General features: G+C 38.9%; 1 protein-coding gene across 1 annotated transcript; it reads left to right on the forward strand.

Annotated features, from left to right (window-relative positions):
* Positions 1–340: 340 nt before the first annotated feature.
* tmem164 (transmembrane protein 164) lies at positions 341–20,980 on the forward strand. The gene is made up of 6 exons (XM_032577274.1): positions 341–1,498; positions 11,322–11,371; positions 13,694–13,760; positions 15,183–15,261; positions 16,145–16,245; positions 17,420–20,980. The coding sequence occupies exons 1-6, from the start codon at positions 1,061–1,063 to the stop codon at positions 17,624–17,626; spliced, it is 942 nt and encodes a 313-aa protein (XP_032433165.1). The 5' UTR covers positions 341–1,060; the 3' UTR covers positions 17,627–20,980.
* Positions 20,981–22,143: the final 1,163 nt, after the last annotated feature.

Genomic DNA, 22,143 nt, shown 5'->3' on the forward strand with positions numbered 1-22,143 from the left:
GTTATATTGTCAGGTGTCAACCTTTATTTTATTATCTAAAAACATTAAGGTGTGCCAAAAAAACAAAAACAGAAGAAACATTCAGAAGGCAAAAATATTGTTTCACAACTTATGTTACTGTCAGGAGAAAAAAAACAACTTTCTCCCCAAAAGCTTAAAACATTTGATTTTAAAAAGAATTTTATCTGTACTGTATATTTGGTAGTGGGTGTGACTTTTTAGCTGTGAAATATACTGTAACTGTTATGCAACTGCAAAATCAAGCGTGGCTTATATAAAGCTATTATTATTTAGCTGGAAGGTCCCTACATAAAATGTTAATACGGTCAAGAGACGTCTCTGGGGTTTAAAATAGCTTTGTCAACGTGATAAATTCAATTGTTCTAAAAGATACAAGAAAGTGAAAATATCCTCATTCCCAATGAACGCACCACTTACGTACACCACAAAGGGCGGTGTTCATTTATCCAGTTATGTCCTAAGTGTTGACTTGCAGGTAGTTTTGACGTAATGGCAGTGGTTTACCTCGGCAAGTGTAAGCCTTAACATATTCCCACAACTGCTAATAATGAGTCCGAAAAGACGGTTTTGTGAATAACAATTGCAGAATCGTGACTTTGAGTGACAATTTAATGCAGCCTGCGAAACTAAAAACGGGGTGAAGCGCTAACAAGCGGCACCTCTTCGGCAGCTCAGTGGGGCTCCGAAGCTAGGCTAGCTACCTGTGTGGTGTGTCGGCGGTTGCACATGCTAACGCTGCGTCCGGTAACCTTCTCCAAACAACATGACTCATCTATTAGCAGCTGGCGACCAGCATATTCTGCCTTGAAATGAGCCCGACGAGTTAACCTGTTTGGAGTAACGCGAGAAACGAGAGAGGGGCTTGCTCCACACTAAACACCAGCGACGGGTAGCCTTGACAACAGCTTCCTCCTGTCGCCAACCGAAGTTCCTCCTCCGCCTCCGGATGAGGTAGTTTAACGGGTTAGCTGTATGAAACCCACCCAGGCGGTGAGTACATGTCTACTACGGAGTGAACCACGAGGAAATCCCGCTGTACATGTTTCGCCAAGAAGTCGGTGTGACGTCTTTTATCCCATCTTGTTCGTATCTATTCCAACCCGAAAAGAGGAACATGTCCCGGTACAACATATACAGCCTGCTGGACTGGATTTACGGCGGGGTGGACCCGAAGTTTGAGGGCAACGGGGGGCCCGAGTGCGCAGCCTTCCTCCCGCTCCAGCAGCGCATCGTGGAGAGCCTGGCCATCCTCTTCATCTCGCTGCTGGAGGTCGGTGTTGCACTGAAGAAGATAAACTTTGCAAAGGAGTTCAAGGTTGTCGGCGGGGACTGCGTGAAGCCGAAGAAGGACAGTCTGGGCAAGAACCTGTTGCTGGTCTCACTTTGCATGACTTTTGGAATAGAAGTCGGGTTCAAGTTTGCGACTAAGACTGTGATATATCTTCTGAATCCCTGCCATATAGTCACCATGATTCAGGTAGGCATGAGCTGATCGTGAACTGTTCAACGAATGTGTCTGAAGACTTTTGTTGCCCTTTGAGATCCTCTTCTAATAGTTATCGAAGTGTTGAATGGAGTAGTGATGGTCCAGCCTCAGCCAGTGTAAACTGCAATGGAGGAACACTGGAGATTAGATTTTTACAAGCAGCAATTACTTCCTGGATGTGGGTTCCTCAAACGTGAAATTCTTCCGTTGTGCTGTTGCATTCCTCAGCCAGTGATCAAAATCAAACTTGTTAGTGGCAGGTCAAAGAATCCTGACCTCTCTCCTAGAATCTGCAGACCATTTCGATTTCTTTTATGCAGCATTGTAAGTAAGAAAGAATTTGAATTGGCAGATTGTTGCTCAAAGAAAACTTGGAGTCTGTATCAGCCAGGAAAAAGCCTTTATAGTGGATTTCCATTTGGATTAGATTTCAAATTGGGTTGTTTTTTTTCTTGCCATGCCTGTACTGTTATATATTTACCAAATAAAATTGGCAATATATAATAGTAAAGGCAAAAGTTCATGCAAGTTTAGGGTGGAACGAGGAGATGCACTGATATGAGAATTTGGCCCCATGTTAATACAGCTGTTATGACCAATAACCGATATTTTACAATATAATATATTTCTCTACATTTTTGATACTGTGTCAATTAAATAAATTATTCATAACAACTTATATTGTTTTCAACCCAAAAACACCTCAACCACATATTCTTGCACTATTTTTGAGATTTTTTCTTAATCCTTCATTTTTTGTTTGGTTCAAAACAACTGCCCTATGGAGGTTCTCTCTTTTTTTATTCAGATTTTTCCACTTTGTAGTTCTGGGGAAAAGAAAAACATGAATTAGCAGGTGGTACCAAGGAAAACCCCAAATCAGCATTTGCCAGGAAAGACTTGATCATTGATTTTTATTATATTAATTCACTGTTTTAATGAATTATTTAAGTGGTAACACGACACATATGACTTATTTAAACAAACTCCTTTGTGCAGTTTCCTTCTCAGAAACAACCCTACTGACCTTGTCCGTCAAACATTGATGGCGTTTTTTTTTGTGTTTTTTTTTTACCATAAGTCAATTTTGGTAGCTTGCCCAGCTGGGTGAGTATTTTGTAGTTATTTGCAGAGTCAACAGTTCATTGTTTGGACTTCTTCAGAGGATGGCTGGAATGAGATTAAAGGCATGATGCATTTTGAGCAGGATAGGGCCTATAATTGTGTTTGTTCCATCCAGACCAGCTAACATTAGTGTCGAGGAGCACAAAATCTGGTGTGTATTTTTCTGGGCTGCATATCTCCTGCAGTTCTGACACTTCCTCATCTCCTAATGGGTGTGACTCATCCATTTAAATTCCTTTCTGATCCTTTTCCATCACAAATGAAGTTACCTCCATAGTAACAGCTGTTCTGGTCTCTTCAGGGCTCATGGTGGTAGTTAGTCTTAATTATTGAGTGTTGAAAGATATTTTTATAGAATCAGAAATGTGGTAGTTAAGTTTTCCAATATGTGCTGAAGGGGGGAGGGGCGCTCACCATCTTCTCCAGCATTACCAAGAGTTTCTTGTCTGCTTTTCTTATTCTCAACCCATTTTCAGATGATGGATTGAGCATTGCTTAGAGTGTTTGTTTTTTATTTCACTCTGTTTCAGACTTCACAACTTTATCCTTGATCAGCCTCACGTGTTTCTTGGAGTGTGTGTCTTTTATTTACACATTGCTCTGTGATACAGGGTGTTCACGCATCCATAAAAAGTCTTACAAAGTCTTCCAATTTTAAGACTTAAAAATTCAGCTCAGAATACATGGATTTACATACATGTTTTTATGTATCTAAAATTAAGGCCTTAAAATGTATTAAATTCATTAAAAAATGTATGTTGGGCTTAAATAGGTTAATCAAAGGTCTTAAATTTTGTTGACAGCGCTATTTACTGTCAAATATTCTAGATAGTTTCTACTTTTTTCCAGCAGGACTTTTCTGTCAGGCAAAAGTTTGAGTGACACGCAGACCTCTTTTTTGGCAGAAGCTACAGCTAACAAGCTGCTAATGTATCTTTTCCAGCTAGCCTGTTTGTGTCTATAAGTGCAAAGTCATTGCCAGTTGGGAGGACGGTGTTTGTCCTTACCACTGGCTTGATCCTGTTGCCAACCCGTGTGATGCTACGTTCATAGTGCATAAAAAGGTTGGCACTATTAAAGCTGTAGAGAGCCATATACAGTGGGACAGTCAAACTATGAAGTCGGAGGTTTAGTGGATTTTAAAGTTTTACCAGCTCTTAAATTGCATTCACAGCAATCTTAAACAGGTCTTGAAACGTCTTCAATTTGAATTGGTGACATCTGCAGAGATCATGTGCCAGGTTATCACATAAAGTCCCGTTGTCGTCACCAAATGTGGAAAAAGTCAAGATTCATATCAGCAAAACAGACAAGGAAGTATGTTTAAAGTAGGAATGAGTTCAGTGTCCAATAAGAGAGACATGCGGCCTCTCTAAGCGTAACGTGGACGTCTGGTATGTGCGCCATCAGATTAGCAGTTACACACTAGCTTATCAGTCAACTGTGGCACATTTTCACTGGAATTGGGCGAAGCTCTGTAGACAAATAAATTAGGAACAGAAATATTTGAATTTTTGATTTTCAACTCAGATTGTCTTTTATTACAAATTTGCAGCTTAACAAGGCGGTCAAACTTTCTGTCCAAAATGTTCTCAGGTGGAGCTTTTTTTTTTTTTTTTACCACTGTGGAAGTGCAATCAACCACGTTCAGGTGTAAAGGTTAAAGAAAACCTCCACTTAGATCACATTAGAGTTTCCTGCAGAAATCAGGTGGGCTGATGGGAAATATTTTCACACACTGCAGGAAAAGATTCATCCTGCTGATCTGACCTCTGGAATGTCTGGTATGGTACTAAAACCTTTGTGTTTAAAACACAAAGGTTTTAGTTTTAGTGAACTTTTTATATATATATAAGTTGAAAAAATAAAGGTCAGTTACATAAGCTATGATACAGGAAATGAAGTAATATTGTATTTCTCTCGTTTTCTATTGAATTCAAAAGTACGAGCTTTGGCAGAAAATTGACTTTTCTTTAGGGATGGGCGTTTATCGTGAAAAATTTCTTGTCATGATAAGAATTCTGATGTATTGTTGAATTTCAGCTATTGATGGCAAATGAAAAAAACAAAACTGACGGTATGATCCGAAATGTTTTTGCTATTTTTATGATAGGATTAATGTGTGCAGATTAGTTGAAAATAGTTGCATAAAAGAAAAAATAACAACTAATAAATATTTTTTAATCATCTTTAATAATATAACACTATATAGTGCAATAAAATTCTAGGTCCATATCGCCAGCCTCAATTTTTCATGTTCTAGTCCTTTTAAAAGTGTGAAATTGTTCAAAATTAAGTCAGAAATAGCAAGGAAAATCACGATTGCTGGATTTAAAACAAAATGCATTTAAGGATTCACAATTAACGTAAGATTTAGCAATTTATTTCCAGTGAAAATATCACCAAGATATTCTCTATCAGCTTAGCAGGCGGTGTCAGCCTCATTAAGTACGGCCATGTTTACGGTATCAGCTGTTAACAGCCAGCTGAGCGGATTGTTGACTCAGTTGTTCAGATAAGGCTGGAAGGACATGACTCTCCTTGTGGAATAGGGGGGGGGAAAAACTTATCTACACTGAGATACGCCAATCTATAAACTCATAGTCTTTGGTAAATAACTTTACGCTCCACTTTTAAAGCTCAGCAGCAGTGAGAAAATGATTCATTTCGTCATCTTCAGGCAGCTGAAGAGTTGTTTGTGCAAATGTGGCATTAAAAAAATCTACTATGCTAACAACCAGTGCAGCTCAGGTTGCCTTCAAGGACTCTGGGACTCTCCATCCGTCTCTTTGACTAACTGTTGCCTTCGCGGCTCGTTCTTACCTGGAACCTGTACGTAGTTTAATTTGAGCCATGAGTCAGACGGAGGGCAAGACAAGACAGAAAGAGGACGGATTGTGTTATGTTTCAGTCTGGTGCGCCTTGAGATGAGATTGCATTTCATTTCCAGAAGGAAGAAGAAGAAAGAAAAACCCATTAGATTTATTTGTTTGTTTTTTAATAGTGCAGCCGCAGCAGCATCCTCCTCGATTTGACTATCATAAATGCATTCATGCTCTTAGCCTTATTGTATATTATTGCTGCAGGAGATGAGGAAGCTGGTTGAGATGTTGATCGGAGGACATGAATCTGGTGCTCATTTCTTGCTCCTCTTGAGGTGTTTTTTTTTTTTTATCACTGTTTTAAAAGTTAACTCTGTAGCTTCAAGTTCTTGTTTTTAAATTATTAGACAGGGGAAATCAAATGTGTTTTTTTTTTTTTTTTACAGAAAAATACAGGATTAACTAAAAACTGCCACCTGATTTAACCAAAAAATCATTGTTTTTTGCATGTTATACGGGGAATCAAGTCAAAGTAACCTTCAGACCACTTGGCAAACTGATTCCTCAGCATTAAATTGTCAGTCGATTTATTTATTTATTGTTTTGACTGTGTGACCTGAACGCTTCTCCAGCAGAAAGCGATTTTCTTGTGTGAATGTTCTCCCAAATTGGGCTGATTTATATAAATTGCATGAGCTAATATCAAAAGCGTTCTCCTAATGCAGGGATATTGATTGTTGTTTTTTTTCCAGCCTCAGTGTCAGAGAGAGAAAACAAAAAGCCCTGATTTCACCAATCAAACTACTGTATAACCAGTATTTCTGTAATGGCAACTACACTTCATAACTTATGTAAAAGTACTTTAAACCTTGTTAAATGTTCCTGTTTTTAATACGTCAGTGACTCAGACTTTATTGTTTTCTAGCTTTGGCACAGAGGAGAGGAGGTATCATCTAAATCACGTGTCAAACTTAAACCCCGTGGGCCATGTCCGGCCCGCCACAGCTTTTTACGTGGCCCTCTAGATTCTAGACTAAACTCTGTGTGCTCATATTTTATGTTATCAATCAAATCAATGCAGTTTTTATCTGTTTACTGCCAAATTATATCAATCAGTTCCACCAGTTTCTTGAGGATTATCATGGAAATTCACACTAAAATCAACAAATCCCCACACTTTTTTGTGCTAATGCATGATTGGGAGTTTATTGCAGATTTTTCTCATTTTCAAAAACTTTCCTACTTGTACTAAACAGCTGCCTCAGCCTTAAATGATTGTAGTCCATGATCTATACAGCGAGTAATTAAAAAGTCAAATTTACCGTCATAAATAAGCGCAAATATCTGCCCCCCTTTAACCCTCCCCTTTTGTCATGTTGTCCTGCGGGAGATAACATGACAGGTGCTGTTTATTTTTCATCTAAATACATCCAGTTTATTTATAGATTTATTAAGTTAATTTTTGATATGTACTTTTGTTTTGTGTAGGACTTGGAGCGGGCAGCCTATAACGCGGTTGTTTTCTGTATGTTGTTCTCGTCAGAATAAATCGAGAAACCATCCTTTTTAAAGACAAACCGTGTCACGGCCTGATCACTCAATAAAACCAGCACAACGCAGAAAGGATCCGGTTACACTTCATAACAAACACAATCACTTTGATTTTTAGTGCAAAAAAATTGCAAAAAGAACCACAAAATCCTGGAGGAACTGAAAAGATGTTCAATAATATTATTTCGTTTTAAGAATTCATTGATATTTTAACAGTTTGTGAACAGGTTTTATCGATGCGTTCTGGCACAACTGGCCCTTTAAGAGCATTCGTGATCTGTATTTGGCCCCAAAACTAAAATGAGTTTGACACCCCTGGTCTAAATAGTAACTGATTCACAACGATTGCTCTCTACAGCCGAGTCAAAGTTAGAAGTTTGTAACGTTGACAGAGTTTTAGTGTATTTACTATGCAGGGTTTACCTTATAAGTGTATTATAAGTCTGGCGGGCCACCAGGCTTTACTTGTGCCCCCACCAGGCTTAGCATTGTTAATTTACTTTAGTTTTTGTTTTTTTTAATGATTTAATTTTTTTAAAGACTTTACAGACGGTGTTTAGGTGTTAATATTCCAGTCTTCTAACTAGCCGCTGATATTACATGTGGTATGAGAAAAGACTGGTTTTACTGGTGAGACCAGTTCTAAATGAGAAATCGTCAGGTGTTAACAAGGCCTGAGTAGATCTGCATCACACCCTGTCAGAAAAGAGGAAGGTCTGGCCAAACTATCTGTACAGAGAGGATGTAGCCTTCTCACTTTTCAGATCTCATGACTTGATACTGAGGCGGGTTCTGCGTCTCTTCACTCCCATCTCGCCTCCCTTTGTAACAAAGTGTGAAGAATGTTCTGCTGGCTGCAGGCTAATGAGTGACTTCAACTGGGCGTTGCTGTAAAATATTTCACGTTGGTATCAGTCCAGCTTCTCGCCGGACACACACTCACGCTGAATACATTCAAGATGCTTAAAGTTGATCAGATTTGTTTCTGCAAGCTGGAAATCATATGTTTTACAATGTGAACTGATTTCTTTAATGGTGAAACTGAAAAAGAACAGTTCTTCTTCTTGACTATGTTGAAGATAGTTTTTTGGTCATGTCCACTTTTACTGCAAACTGAGTGTTTGGTATAATCCAATGAGAACACTGTAGCCAAGCGTTTTCAGATGGTTTCTTTTTAAAACTATAATTAGAAAAAAATAAATAAATAAAAATATTCAAATGGAAAATATATCTATATATTTTTTTTGCCATAGGAGGTCATTAGTTATTTATAGTGTGACCTGTGGCAAAAACCCCTTTCATATCATCCTTATGTTTTGTGATGCACACCTTATTTATGCCTTATGATCTTCTGAAAGGTAAAGAGAGAGTAATAAGACATTTGGTGATTTTTCTTTGTGGTACTTTATAGATAAACCTCTGAATTCATCACACACATAAAAATACTCAGCTTAACTAAAATTAGAACGCCTTTTGTTTTCCTCATAACCTGGCTTAAAGGATTGATGTTTCAACATCTCGAGGCAAATGCAAGACACATTATGCGTTGCTAGAAATTCTCTAATATGTTGCTTGTCTGTATCTAATTAAGTTCTGGGCACAAAGCAAACCAAATTGTTGCTTTGTGCGACAATTTGGCAAGCTACAGCTTGTTGCTGTAACTTGCAGCAACAAGCTGCAAGTTACAAAGACTAGATTGAGTGAGTACATCTGAAGATAATCTGCTGCTTGTTACACTCAGCAAACCCGAAGAGAAAATGATCTTTTATTCATTGGGGGTAACGTAGAACTTTTATTAATATGAAGAACACAGGAACAAAATTTACATTTAAAATCATAAACAAGAGCAAAGATGGAAATTTAGAAGCTATTTTCTAAGTCAGTTAACGAAAGGCGATGATCTTGGGTCATAATCACCATAAAGATTGCTCAAGTATTATTTCTGCTGTTCAAGGCCTTACAGAAGTTTGTTGCACATTGCCAGGGTTAACGCTAAAAAGCCTATCTTCTCTTGTCTTTGATTTGGCTTGGGTAAACATATTCATATTTAGGAATTTAAATTAGTAATAAATAATTTCCTTACAGTGCAATAGTTGGTAAAATGCCTTTTTTGATTTGCAAGAAAGTCTGTTTCTGAATTTCAGAAAGAGAAGTTCTTTCCCACTGAAAAGAATGTTCTAATTATGCAATACATTACACGTATCTGCATTTGCAATGTTTCCTTCCTTTCTTTCTGTCTAAGAATTACAATCTCAGTGGCTAGAACCAAATTAAACCAATTTAGCTGGCGTCTCGTCCAAAACTAAAAAGATGCTGCTGCTATGAATGAGCAGAGTAGTTTGAAGCCTTTTATTTTCTCCTTTGAGATCATCTTAACAAGGCGTCATATGGTGCTTTCTTATGTATCTCAATCTGTCTCCACAGAAGTCCTTTAGCTTCATACTGTTGTTATGGAAACACAGAGTTTGCAGGTTCTCCGGGCAACGTTAAAACCTGCCTGTGTACCCTTGTCTTCCCTTTGATGCTGAACTTAAAACATGCATCCAATCTGCTACTCGTACAGACCAAACAGGAGAGGCCGTGAACCGTGCAGATACAACACACGTTCCACTTTACGCTGTACATTTTAAACATAGCTGTTTAGTGTAAAACTGCCTTTAAGAGGGTGAAAAATTATGTTCTAGTCTTTCTCATTCGCACTTTTACACCGTTTTCTGTTTTACGGTCACTGACTGTGGATACGCCATCTTTTACACTAACCACCTACACATTCTCAATTGTCACAGTTTCCTCCAAAGGACAATATGACAATGAAATTTGTGACAATGACAGACGTCAATTTGCTCATGTCGGCATTTTCGGTGTTTTTAATTGAAAAAACACGAGGTCGTTTTTGTCTTCTTTTTTTTTGGCTCTGTCCCTTTAAGACGCTGTGCTATATGTACAGTCTGCAGTCACATGACTCCGTCCCATCCGGTCTGTGACAAGACGCAAAACAGACGGTGAGGTTGAGAAAACGGAGGACATGTCAAACGTTGAAGTGGCGGTGGTAGATCTGGGAAAAAATGCATCAATTCAGCAAGCAGTGGTCACATTAACCAAATATTTTCCATCTTTGCTTTTTTTTTTAAATGGTAACTAAAGGACATCTGTGTTATCATCCATTTATCGATATCGAGGCGACCTGCTCCATATATCAAAGGGGTTCACAAATAAATCGGCCCCAATTTCCTTAATTTTTTCGAGTTCAAACACCAGATATACCTTAATATTCATTAAGGTGCACAGTCGAAGCCGTTGGGGGATTCAGCCAATCAGCAAAATGAAAGAACTGGTTGCTTTGGAAATACCAGAGCAATAGCATGTAAAGTAGCATAGTTTAAAAAAATATATTGGTAAAATGTTAATCGCAATTAAAATACACAATATTCAATACTAATATCACAGTGCCATGTTATAACCGCATGGTTGTGAAATTATATGTTCACCGGGAGCAAAATAGGAACAAAAATGGGATAAATCTTGAGGTGAATTGACCTTTGACCCACAGCAGCAGCTACAGCTACACAAACCTAATGCCACTGACCTCGAAGTAGGTCATTAGATTATTATCTAAAAATATCTCATCAGTACGTGTCAATTTTATTCTTAAAATATAAAAATAAATATTCCACAGTCATTTTGTTTTGAGCTATAGTAACAGATTGGTGATTCCTCTATGGAAATTAGATGGCAACTGTTTCCTGTCATGTATTTATTATCTCATTGAGAGGTAGGTGTAAAAGTAGCAGTCATTATCATTATCATATTGGCAAGGTCGAAGCCAAGATCCACAAAGCAGTAGAAGCCGACTCGATTCAATCGACCCAGCACACACACACACACACACACACACACCGTTAGATGGCAAATATTAACACAAACCAGGCTACTCTGCAGCTGCTCTGCAGCATTCATCACCATGCAGGTTGCCGAGTCAAATATCTAGGAGAATATTTTAAAATCCAAGTGATGAAAGTGTCAAATGCATGCTTTTACCTTACAGATTAAGACATACGGCTCTTCTCTTAAAACCAATGTGAAGCAGTCTGAGTTGTCGCTGTTTGTCTCAGCCTTCTCCAAACTCTCGGTGTTTTTATTTTCATTGATTGGAGGCGGATCCCTAAGGACCGATCTCGACAAAATCTCTTACTGTATATTTGCTTGCAGCATTAAGAGCAGGAAGCTCTCAACGCATTCAAGCAGTTCCTAATGACCGTCTGAGCCGAATGTGATGTGGGGTGGTTTTCAATCTCACTTTGTGGTTTCTCCAACAGATCTTCCTGCTGGCCTGCCCGCCGTGCAAAACAGCGATGATTGTATTTAGGTGAGTGTGTTTACCCTCTTGGGTGTAGTCTGCCAAAAGTTTTTAAGAACTAACAGAGAAAGGAAAAGTCCCATAACTGAGATTCCTGTATTATGTTATCCACTAGCATTAAGAACCTGCCAATGGGGACTTCTAGCTGTAAAAGCGTGAATGTACTTCTCATTTCCATCCTGAAAGCATCATCATTATCGCTGATTGTTATGACCTGTAAGCTTCGCTGGAGTGTGCCGGCTTCTTCCGGAGATTTATTGTAACGCTTTGGATTGGGTTTTATAGTCTCTCCTTTAAACCTCCTCTGGTCAGAGAGGTTAATTATTCATGAGAAGGTTTTAGCCAGAGGGGAAGACAGTGTGGAATTTACTCTGAAATAAATCCTAGCTGGGTCACTCTGTAAGTCAGCAGAGGGAACAATCGCAGTGAGTGGTCGGACGTTAAAGCAGGCCAATATGAGTGCGTACACTTGAAATGGGAGGAAAAAATGAAATACTGCCCCATTAAAAAAAAAACTCGACTGTTGAAATGAAAATGCAACAACTTTATTTCCTTTCTATAAACTTTCTTGGAGGCGGAGAGATGCGGTATTTGTATTAGTGGCCACCTCTGCTGTAAATGTAAAGAGTGTTTCTCAACTGGTTTTTGATTTAAATGTCCTACATTTTGCGCAATTTCTTCCCCATAAAATACATTAGTAATACGATTTAATCAAACTACACTGTCTCGCAAAAGTACTCACACCCCTTAAGCGTGGCAAACACACACTTCAACATTTTTTGAAAGCGCATTTGTCCATTAAACAGGGGCTAAATGCAAATTTGTGGCATTCAAATTTGCACTTGAAAATTCCGTTGTTTTCACAACCCAGTTAGAAGCTATTTTGTGGTTTTTATTACATGAAATCCCAGAAAAATACATTAAAGTTCAAGAATTGGAAGTTCCTTTGTAAAGAATAGCTGCTGCACAGAGAATAACAATAAGTCCTGCGTTCATATAGATGCAGCAGAAGCAGATTGAAAGCATACCTGTGAATAAAGCGCCGCATAGTTGGTGTGTTAGACTCTGTTCCCCGGGGGATTTAAGCCATCGATCTTTGAATTCCCAAAGACGGCGACTCGCCAAATGACTTCTCCAGGGCGACTTCTCTCTCACATGATCACTTCAGGGAACAGCCCCATTTACATGCGCAGCAAAATCCCTGACCTCTGACCTTATTCTGAACAAGAAATAAATTCCATGTCACTTTTAACGTCTTGGGTTTAAAGTGACACTGGATCAGAAACGACAAAGAAAAGAATAAGCATGTACCTTTTTCTGGGAAGTTAAAAACCCTGACTCAAGTTCACGACTGAACCAGTCTGCATATTGAATCTAGTGATGCTGTTAGTCTCAGATTTGTGGCTAGTTTCCAGTAAATTGTTTTTAATGCTTTGACTTGCTGCTAGCTTTGTGTTTTTGCTTCCATTTAAAGAACTTTTTACAGTTCCAGTTTGGGTGTCTTTAGCTGGACAGTAAAATGTATCAAAATTAACTTATTTCAGAACAAGGACATTAATTAAAACGTTTGCCAATAACCTTATTGTTGAATGCCGTCCAACTAATAGTTAGTGACTATTTTAACCTACAGCGCTATGGTTACGGTTTCACTAGAATGTAACTGCTGTGCAAAGCTAAATAAAACTACATATATATTTCGTCTAATTATTCACACATGGTATTGAAAATAAAAGGGTGTGAGATTACCCTCCATAAATCTAGTTCGTGACGCAGGAATTGGTTGCGTCACAAACACACATTCCTTCATTATTTAGTGCAAGGAAACGGTGTATTTAAACTAGAATGAAGTGTTTTTTAGAAAAACAAAAAAGAGAAAGTCAGGAGGCTGCTCAGACTGACAGCTGGGTGTATTAGAAGTGACAGTCCTAGAGCACTTCTGTTTTCCCAATGACCTTATCTGTCACAACAGTTATTTTGGCTCATTGGCCAAAAAGAGCAGTTTGTGTGTTGGAACATGTCGGGGCTGTGGTTTGACACAACCTCCTGGCCTTCAAGACTGTGTAGGGCGGCTGCTGAATAATGTGTAGTTAAAGAAGAATCAGTGTGTTTTCCCCAAAGGCTGATCTACTGGAAATCCGAGTTTTAGGAGGAAGAACTGCAGAGGCTAGGGGATGCTTGATGTTTCTTCTCAGCAGCTTTTCTGTATGATTTTTTTTTTTTTTTTTACAAAGACTCCTCAGAAATTGCTCTAGATAATAACAACCTGCTGCTCTATCAGTTTTCACTTTCTGCTCTTTACTTTAACGCCATTTTCCTTCTGCATCTTTTCAGACTGCATATTCACATGCTGAATGGAGCACTGTTGGGTTTAGCGTTCCCTATAGTCAACACCAGGCTGGTAAGTAACCCCCGCTCATTTTGCCACGTTTTACTCGTAATGATTATTAGTTAGAAGTGACCTCTTTGGAAGAATTACATAAATAAAATCCATCCCAGCACAGGAGCCCATCAGGTAGAGCTTACTGTCATACTGCCTGTTGAGGCAATGTAATTTCAGTACGTTCATTCAATGGGGAATGTTTCCTGTGTTGAGCATTATTTGTTGTTGTTTTTTTTTTAATCTCTACCAGTCTTATTGTCACCCCTAATTTCTGTTTGGCAAAATGTAACGGAAGCCATTGATTTAGCGGCAAAAGCAAATGAGGTGGATTAGCAGTTCTTGCCAGCAACTGATGGTGTCATCCAGGATGTTGCCCAGAAATAGAGCTGTTAGCATGCTATGACAGTCATTACACTGTTACACCACAAAAGTCTTCAGTCAAAAGGTCACAGCATCTATTTGAACGTACTTGTATGATATGAGTTACAACATTTAATGTCCCTTTGAGATAAATAAAGTATTTCTGAATGGAAATGAATTAAAATATGACCTAATGAATTTCTTATAGTTGCTCTTCAAACAACCAGAAACAACCAGAGAACATGTCTGGGTTTTTTTTAAAGGTTTTATTGGCTCTAGTGGCCTTTATTTGACAGTGAATTGACAGGAAAGTGGGTAATGAGAGAAGGGGAACACATGCGGCAAAGGTTGCCAGGCCGGGAATCGAACCTGCGACGGCCGTGTCGAGGACTAAGGCCTCCATCTATGGGTTGTGCTTAACCGCTGCGCCACCACAGCATCCCGAACATGCCAGTTTCCTGATATGTCATTCAGGAAATGACATGAAGAGCACAACTACTGTACATGCCTAAACTTGAACATACCTGTCGTTTGAACGATCCTTTTAATAAATACCCTAAAATCTAGGATGAATAGTCAAAGTTCAGTATAGTAAATAAATAACTAGCTATTTAGTTTTAAAAAAATTCCTCCAACACCTTTACTGCTACTATACATGAGCTAAAGTGAACCAGCCCTCACTTCAGCTAATGAGGGCTGCCTCTGTTGCTTTTTGAGAAATTAAACTTTGAACAGTTTAAACTTTGACTCATAGCCCAAGAAAATCTACCGTTAATATCAGATGCAAATGTAAAGCAAATGTGTGTTTTTGTCTTTTTCAACTGTAAGTTTTTTATCAGATTCCCAAACAGGAAAGTACGGCTACAGCAGACTGCTTTGCATTCTGTTTTACCATAAAGGTGTGCGTGATCTTATCTGATCACCGGTTCTGAAGCGCGAGGAGCAAACGTCGAGATATATATATGATGCATTTTACCTCACTAATGTCTGAAAAAGCAAAAATATGTGGCACTTTGAGAAGTACGCTATTAATGTCAGAGAGAGACGTTGACGTGATTGACGTTTCTGTTTGCTCCTCAGCTGCCGTTTGAGATGGAGACCTACTACATCCAACATTCCATGATGTATTGGGTGCCTGTTTACCTCATGAGGAAAGGAGGTAGGTGGCAGTAATGTGGTCTCTACATGGAGTCACACATCCCCAAGTTAAAACAGCACAATGATTTGCACCCTTGCTGACGATGCTGCAGTTTCCTGTTGTGACTTTGAGTGCACAACTTCCGGTTTACGTCACTGCTGTGTTTATTGTAAAAAAGCATCTGATGACAGAATGTTGACCCAGCAGTTTGTAAAAGACCCTTTAATATTTTGCGTATTGCTCCCCTCTATGGGAAAAAAAAGAGGTTTTTGTTTCTCCTGTCGTTATAGCAACAGGATGCAGAGATATTATGCGCATCAGGAACTGCAGTGCAGAAATTGATCGTGTCTCATCTTTGGGTTTGAAGCAAATAAGCAGACCTTGAGGAAAAATCCATAGTGCTTCCGGAAAACATGTAGTACCTCGCAAAAGTATTCCCACCCTCACTTCTTTATGTTTTGTCACCTTAAATCCACCATGAGTGGGTTTAGGTTTTATTCACTATGTTGCATTGATCTGGATAAAGTGCAAAGCAGCAAATAGGAGGTCAAAGGGCAACATTCAACCAGACAGAAGGCTTGAGAACATAATCTGGTTTGTACCACAGTGATGCAAACACTCAGTGTTCATTCTTAGCATCTCATCGAAAGCCAAACAAAGAAAATATAATTTCATCTGTAACGTTGATAGAGTGAGAGTTCTTCCTCTGGCACCTGAAAATTCTGCCAAAGAGACAACAGGGAAAACCTGTGTGAAGCCCACAGACACACCAACACACTCCTCGATGCTGCAGCAGCAGGATGTCTAACAGGTGGCCGGGGTCGGCGATCGAGATGCATATCATGCACCTGCTCTCTGCTTAACCTTCAAACTGTGTGAGATTTTTCACTGGTGGCTCTTGCAGGTGTGTACCGGCCCGAGCCTCTGGGGAACATGTGGTGGGCGCTGCTCTCCACTGGCATCCTGTTTCTCTACCACATCATCTTCCTGCAGCCCCTTGGCCTGGTAAGACAGAGCCCTCTAGAGGCGCTCGGGTGGTACTTCACTATGCGGCCTGCGTGTTTTCTTCCATCGATAGCTGCAAATTGTGGAAATCCAAAAGCAGAGCGGGTTCAAAACAGTTTGATGATGAGTAAATCTGGAAGTCCTGAAGAGAAATTATAATTGATTTAGATGTATTTACACAGTAATATCAGATAAATTTTGTAGCAATATGATGGATTTGCAAAGAAGAGAAATAAAGATGGTTCTTCTGACGCAAAAGTTAGACGTCTTCCCACAATCAGTGTAATGCCAGTTGCTGAATTCAACCTGTTTCTGAGAAGAGAAATTAATGCAAAAAGAGCCGTAAATCATTTTCAGACGAAATGATCTGAAAACTGATTAAAGTGTAGAATAGAAATATCCTTTATTGATCCACAATAAAGGATCAATAAATGGGGACATTCCTGTGCAACTGTAGCGAATTACAACCAAAACTAAAAATTCACACAAAATAAAATATGAAAATATATATATATATAAAAATAAAGAATGAAGTACTGTACAGTAAGTGCAAAACTTCAACATATACCTGCACACTGGGTATTTAAAAAAATACTCCAGTTCAGAGGAATGTGCAATCAAGTTGTTTAAAGAAAAAAAAAATTTTAATTAACAAAAAAAACATAAATAATTTTTCAGCAAATAATTATTTTATAATAAAAATAAAATTAGATATGAAATAAAAAAATTCTATTAAGTAAATAAAAATATGATTATATTTTTGAGGATTTTCAGCAGATCTGTCTTTTTTTTTAATCTTTTCATTCAGCTATGAAGCCAATTAAGCAATAAGAAAAAGAATCCAGAGAAAATCTGCAGCGCTAACAAGATGTGAAATCATTTGGCAGCCAAATGAGTTTCTGCAGACTAATAAGTTACGGAGGACTTCCAGGCGGTGAACTCATCACTCATTCCATTTGCGGGAAGGGGGCTTTTTAGAGCAGAAATCCAGAGGAAATTAATGATTCATAAAGATATGCACAGTTAAGTCGAGCATGACATTCGCCAGAGCCTCATCCAAGTGGATAATTCCTTTTTTCTTTTCTTTTTTTTTTAATCGCCATTAACATGAAAATTAGGTCTCACACCCAGTTAACCTGTCCCCGCTCTCTCCCTTCCTCCTCCTCCCCCCCAGGCGACAGAGGTCAACCTGAACAACATGCTGTGTCCGGCCGTGTCCGATCCCTTCTACGGGCCGTGGTACCGGGTGTGGGCGACGGGCCACCAGACTGCGCTGACGCTGATCCATGGGAAGCTCCTGACATTCCTCTCTCAGTACAGCGGCTCCGCCTGCAGATACCTGCTGGACACGCTTCCACTGCGCAGCAAGAAGGTCGACTAGACGTCCGCGCAGACGCGGCCCCCCCGAGGCTTTGTTCTGTTTGACATCTACGTTTTCTGGAATCTTTTAGCCCTGTTGAGACATGGGCAGCTTTTCAGGGGCCAATAAAACCCACACATCATTCTTGGTGGCTCAAATACGTATGTGTACAATTTCCATGCTGGTTGTTAAGCAGCTGGACATGCGCTCACTGACAGGGTTTCCCCCAGAAAACTTCTAAGCCCGGTGGCAGGGCGGTCCACCAGCGGCACGCCGTTTTTTTGTTTTTCTGTTTGTTTTTTGTGTTAAAAAAATGCTAAAAGTTGACTGTAAATTTATTATGACTAAGTAACTGTATGCTATTTGAAGGTATTATTGACAACACCTAAACACACAACTGTAGTTTTAAAAATACAAACACAAAAAATATTATTAATTCAAATTGTCAGTTTTTTGCACTAATTTCTAACTAAGTAATCAGACATTGGCCTGTTATGTAATGCTGGTCACACTCAGCCGGCCTAATGCATAAACAAACTAAGCAGCTGCTTGGAGCCGCCATTTTAACATGGACCATAGTTCTTTTAACATTTTAACATTTGTTTTTATTGAGAATAAAAATGCTATCAAATTTGATGTAATTGTTTCAGTAGAGATAAAAGCTTTAAATTCTTTGCCATTTAAATTTAAGATTTGAAAAAGCTGGCAAGATTACCTTTTAAAAGTTCAAAAAATAACTCTTCATAGTATGATTGTTGTGTTACCATAACTACAACATGAGGCTATGAGTTTAATCTGCGTTTGAGCTTGGTTTGTTCACAAATAATAACCAATTACCAGTTTTACAGTTTATTTAAGTACATTAACTAAATGTACTTAGTGTACAAAATTCAAGTATTTCTCCTATTAAGTTTTCCTTTAGTAATGTCTGCTGCTTGGTGCAGTATTTTGCTGGTTGGGATTGGTTATTATTTATCCAAGCGAATGCAGTATTTGCGAGGAAAGCTGTTTGAAAACGACTAGTCTACGATTGACTGGTTAACTTTATCAAGTTGCAAGTGCAGAGAAGAGTCAAGCGCATGCCAGAACTCGTGTTGAGCTCGTGGGATACGTAAACACATACGCCGCACGTCACTCTTCGTTCGCAACGAGAACCTCAAAAAGCGCGACTATATGTGAAATCGTATCGGCGGCTTACGTTGCGCTTGCGCGAGCGTAAGCCCGGAACTCCTTCCGGTTTGAGTGAAAGGTGGCGCGCGCCATTTGCAAAACTTCAAGGGGCGCATGCGTCAATGACCAGACGCCAACACGTCGTCGCGCCCAGCTTAATGCACCAACTATAGGTCCGTCTTCACTATCGCTGTTACTGGTGTGTTAAAAGCTAATCTGAAATAAACAAACTAGCGACGTGCGCGGGGCAAGTAAAGCCAAGCGGCCGCCGGGCTTGTAATGGCGGAAGCTGGGGGAAACCTTGTGATACAGTTTTCATCCTGCTGCCTTTTTTTTTTTTTTTTTTTTTGTAAATGTAAAGTCGACGTTGAGTACCTGAATGGTCCCACCTGCCTGTGGCGCAGGTGGGACCATTCAGGTACTCAGCGGGTGGGAGGCGCTGCTTCCAGTTCTGACTGAGTTTAGTTTTTACTGAGTCGTTTTTATTTGTCTCAAGTGCGCTTTGAAGCAGATTTTAAATGTGAGCTGTTGTTAAAGTCACTGCTTGTTTAATAGCGCGTGGATGTGAATGTTATCTTTTGTTGTTTTTTTTTATGAATGGAGAAAAAAAACGTATATGATCAGGATAGGAAATAATTTTTGTAAGTGGCTTTTATCTTCCAGTCTCCAGCCTGTTCAATGCATTCCAGTTATGATAATCAGGAGGCATGAAGGACTTCTTACATGCTGCAGGTTGAAGTGAAGAATAACGAGTGAATGGGTGGGACTTGGGTTGTTGTTTCGTTTCTCTCTCTGTGTTGTTTTTATCGTGGTGTTTGACTATATTCGTTGAGGTTTAACCTTGAGAACATTGTTAGGAAAAAAAATAATTGCCAATGGCAGGCAGATGCTGCGTCTTATCTGGAACTGAAGGTCTTTGCAAAACCATTCATACCCGTTGAACCTTTTCCTCGTGTTGTCGTGCTACCACCTCCACATTTCGATGACTTTTATTAGGCCGTCATTATTAAAGAAGGTCGTTTCTGGTTTTGCATGCATTTGTGTGAAGGTTTCTTCATTCCGGTGCCCAAGATAACAGATAATAGTTCTTCTGGTTTTATGCTAATCCATTGCCCAAAAGTGGAAAGAGTGTAGCACAGCTACACCTAAACAGCCCAAAGCGGACATTATTCAGCAAAGCAGTCTGTAGCCTGTAGCAGTCTGTATTACAGCGGCTCAGAAGAAGCCTCTGTCTGAAAACTCTGCTGTTTTTTTTTTTTTTTTTTAACAGTCTCGTGAAGAAGATGCTCAGGGTTTTCCATAATTTTTGTAAAGAATCCTTCTTTGCTCGATGATCTCCAGACATTCCAGAGTAATCCCCAAAACAGAACCGTTCTTCTTTATCTTGCTTTTCAGCCTGGTGGACGGCCGTGTCTGGGTGCAGCTGCGCCGTACTCCCGTCAGGTTATTATTTCAAAACCTAGCTATTATAACCATGTATCATTTTTCCTTCTGCTTCACAAATAGTCGTGAATTTAATCACATCACCGTTCGTGAACAAGTGCAATGTGGGTGTGAATACTTTTACTAGGCTCTCTGTGTATCAAGACACTTGAAAGAAACTCTTGCTCCAACAGTAACAAATCATGCATAAAAATGTTTACCTCGAAAATTCATGCCGTTAAATCAACACCTATCATAGGAAAATGTCACTCGTATGTACATTTCATTTCAAGTCCGAGGTGGTTTGTGCACCCGTCTTTATTTCAGTATCGAAAAGGGAGAAGAGAAACTTTTGTAGCTCTGAGTTCAGATGTGTGTTGTGGCAACAATTAAAGGGATTTCCAGTGGCCAAAGTTTTCCTTGTGTATTTTTCTCTTTTTTTTTTGTATTTATGTTCTGTATTAGTCTAATTTAAGTCAGATATTTCTCCTGCTCTATTTTCTACTGAAAACAAAATGTCATTTGAAGAAAAGATAACATTTGTTTCGAATGTAAACGTTTCACTTAGCAGGAGAATTGGATGGTTTTTCCCATGGTGTGTGTATTTGTTTTTATTTGTGTGTAGAGTCCTGAGAGTATGAGGCATGCTTTCAGAAAATGTGGGTAAACAACCGAGAAAAACTGTAATTAGTTTGGGTCTCGGTATGAAATCACACCTTGTTTGTTCAGCTGATCATACCGTGAACTTCTTAAGACAGAATAAACTAATACAGGTGTTTGTCACAATCATGAAGTAAAAATCTGTAAAAGTACGAGAAGAATTACACTTAGTCATGAATGTGAAGAAAGTAGGAAACTACTTCCTGACGTATTCCCAATCCGTCTCCTTGGCGACACATGGCTGCTGAAGATTGGAATTTTAATTCCAGGGTACAAAAAAAGAGAAAATTAATATTTTCAAATTTACAAAATGATTGAGATATACATTGACTGACTTTGGACCACTTCATAAAACACATAAATTGCATGTTAGCCTGCATTAGCTAACAATAACATAACTCAGCTATGGAAATTGATTGAAGTAAAGGTATCCCTGGTATTTCAATACGCCATCACAGCATGTATGTATGCATGTTGTTCATTTCAACATGTGACATTAATTTTAAAGTGTGAATGAAAAATGAATGTCAGTTAAGGCAAAACAAATGTGAAGGTTTTCAGACTGAATTAAGTGAAAGTCAAACTTTTGCTCGTCTTCTCTTCCCACTCAGTTTCTGTTTTCACCAACCTTTTCTAATCCCATGTATCCGTTTCACATCAAGCCTGCCATTTCTTTAAAGCTTCAAGGTTTGATTAGATTTTTTTAACTGCTAATTGTGCGATACATTTTGATCAACACACATCATAAAATGACTCAGCTGTCATTTTGATAGTAATGGTAAACTTGCTAGTGAAGATGCTTAAAACAGCAACTGGAAAAAATAACATTTCATCCGACCCACGTCTCCCCTGCCTCATCGGCAGAAATGCTGCAAAACAAGAGGGACGACACGTTTTTAGCTGATTTGGAGGGTTTTTTTTATTGAATAAATGATTTTAAAAGGTAACAATGTTTAAAACTACATTATTTTCACAGCCATTGCTTACAGATAACCCATCGATATATTTTCTTTCAGCCTTCTTCACAATTTTATTTTATTTTTTTACCTTTTTTTGCGTTATGTACTTTTTTATTTTCTTTTTGGTGTCATACGATCATAAATGCCCGTTTCGGAGTTCCGTCACACTAAACAGCAATTCAGTTGGAAAGGAAGAGGGGTTCTAGTTCTACAGGGATGGAATTAAAAGTTCCCAGTTCATATTTTTTTTCATCCCCCCCCCCCATCAACAATTTTTCAGAGTACTAAAGCAGAGAGAGAGGAAAAAGGAAAAGATCCAAAAATTGA

This window comes from Xiphophorus hellerii, chromosome 11 (genome assembly GCF_003331165.1).
Source record: "Xiphophorus hellerii strain 12219 chromosome 11, Xiphophorus_hellerii-4.1, whole genome shotgun sequence".
Taxonomy (NCBI): domain Eukaryota; kingdom Metazoa; phylum Chordata; class Actinopteri; order Cyprinodontiformes; family Poeciliidae; genus Xiphophorus; species Xiphophorus hellerii.

Bases quoted from the DNA above. Each gene is read 5' to 3' on its own strand.
- tmem164 (XM_032577274.1), top strand. From the start codon at position 1,061: ATGTTTCGCCAAGAAGTCGGTGTGACGTCTTTTATCCCATCTTGTTCG. The intron at 1,499-11,321 runs GTAGGCATGAGC...TTTCTCCAACAG, and splicing joins ATATAGTCACCATGATTCAG to ATCTTCCTGCTGGCCTGCCC. The intron at 16,246-17,419 runs GTAAGACAGAGC...CCTCCCCCCCAG, and splicing joins TCCTGCAGCCCCTTGGCCTG to GCGACAGAGGTCAACCTGAA.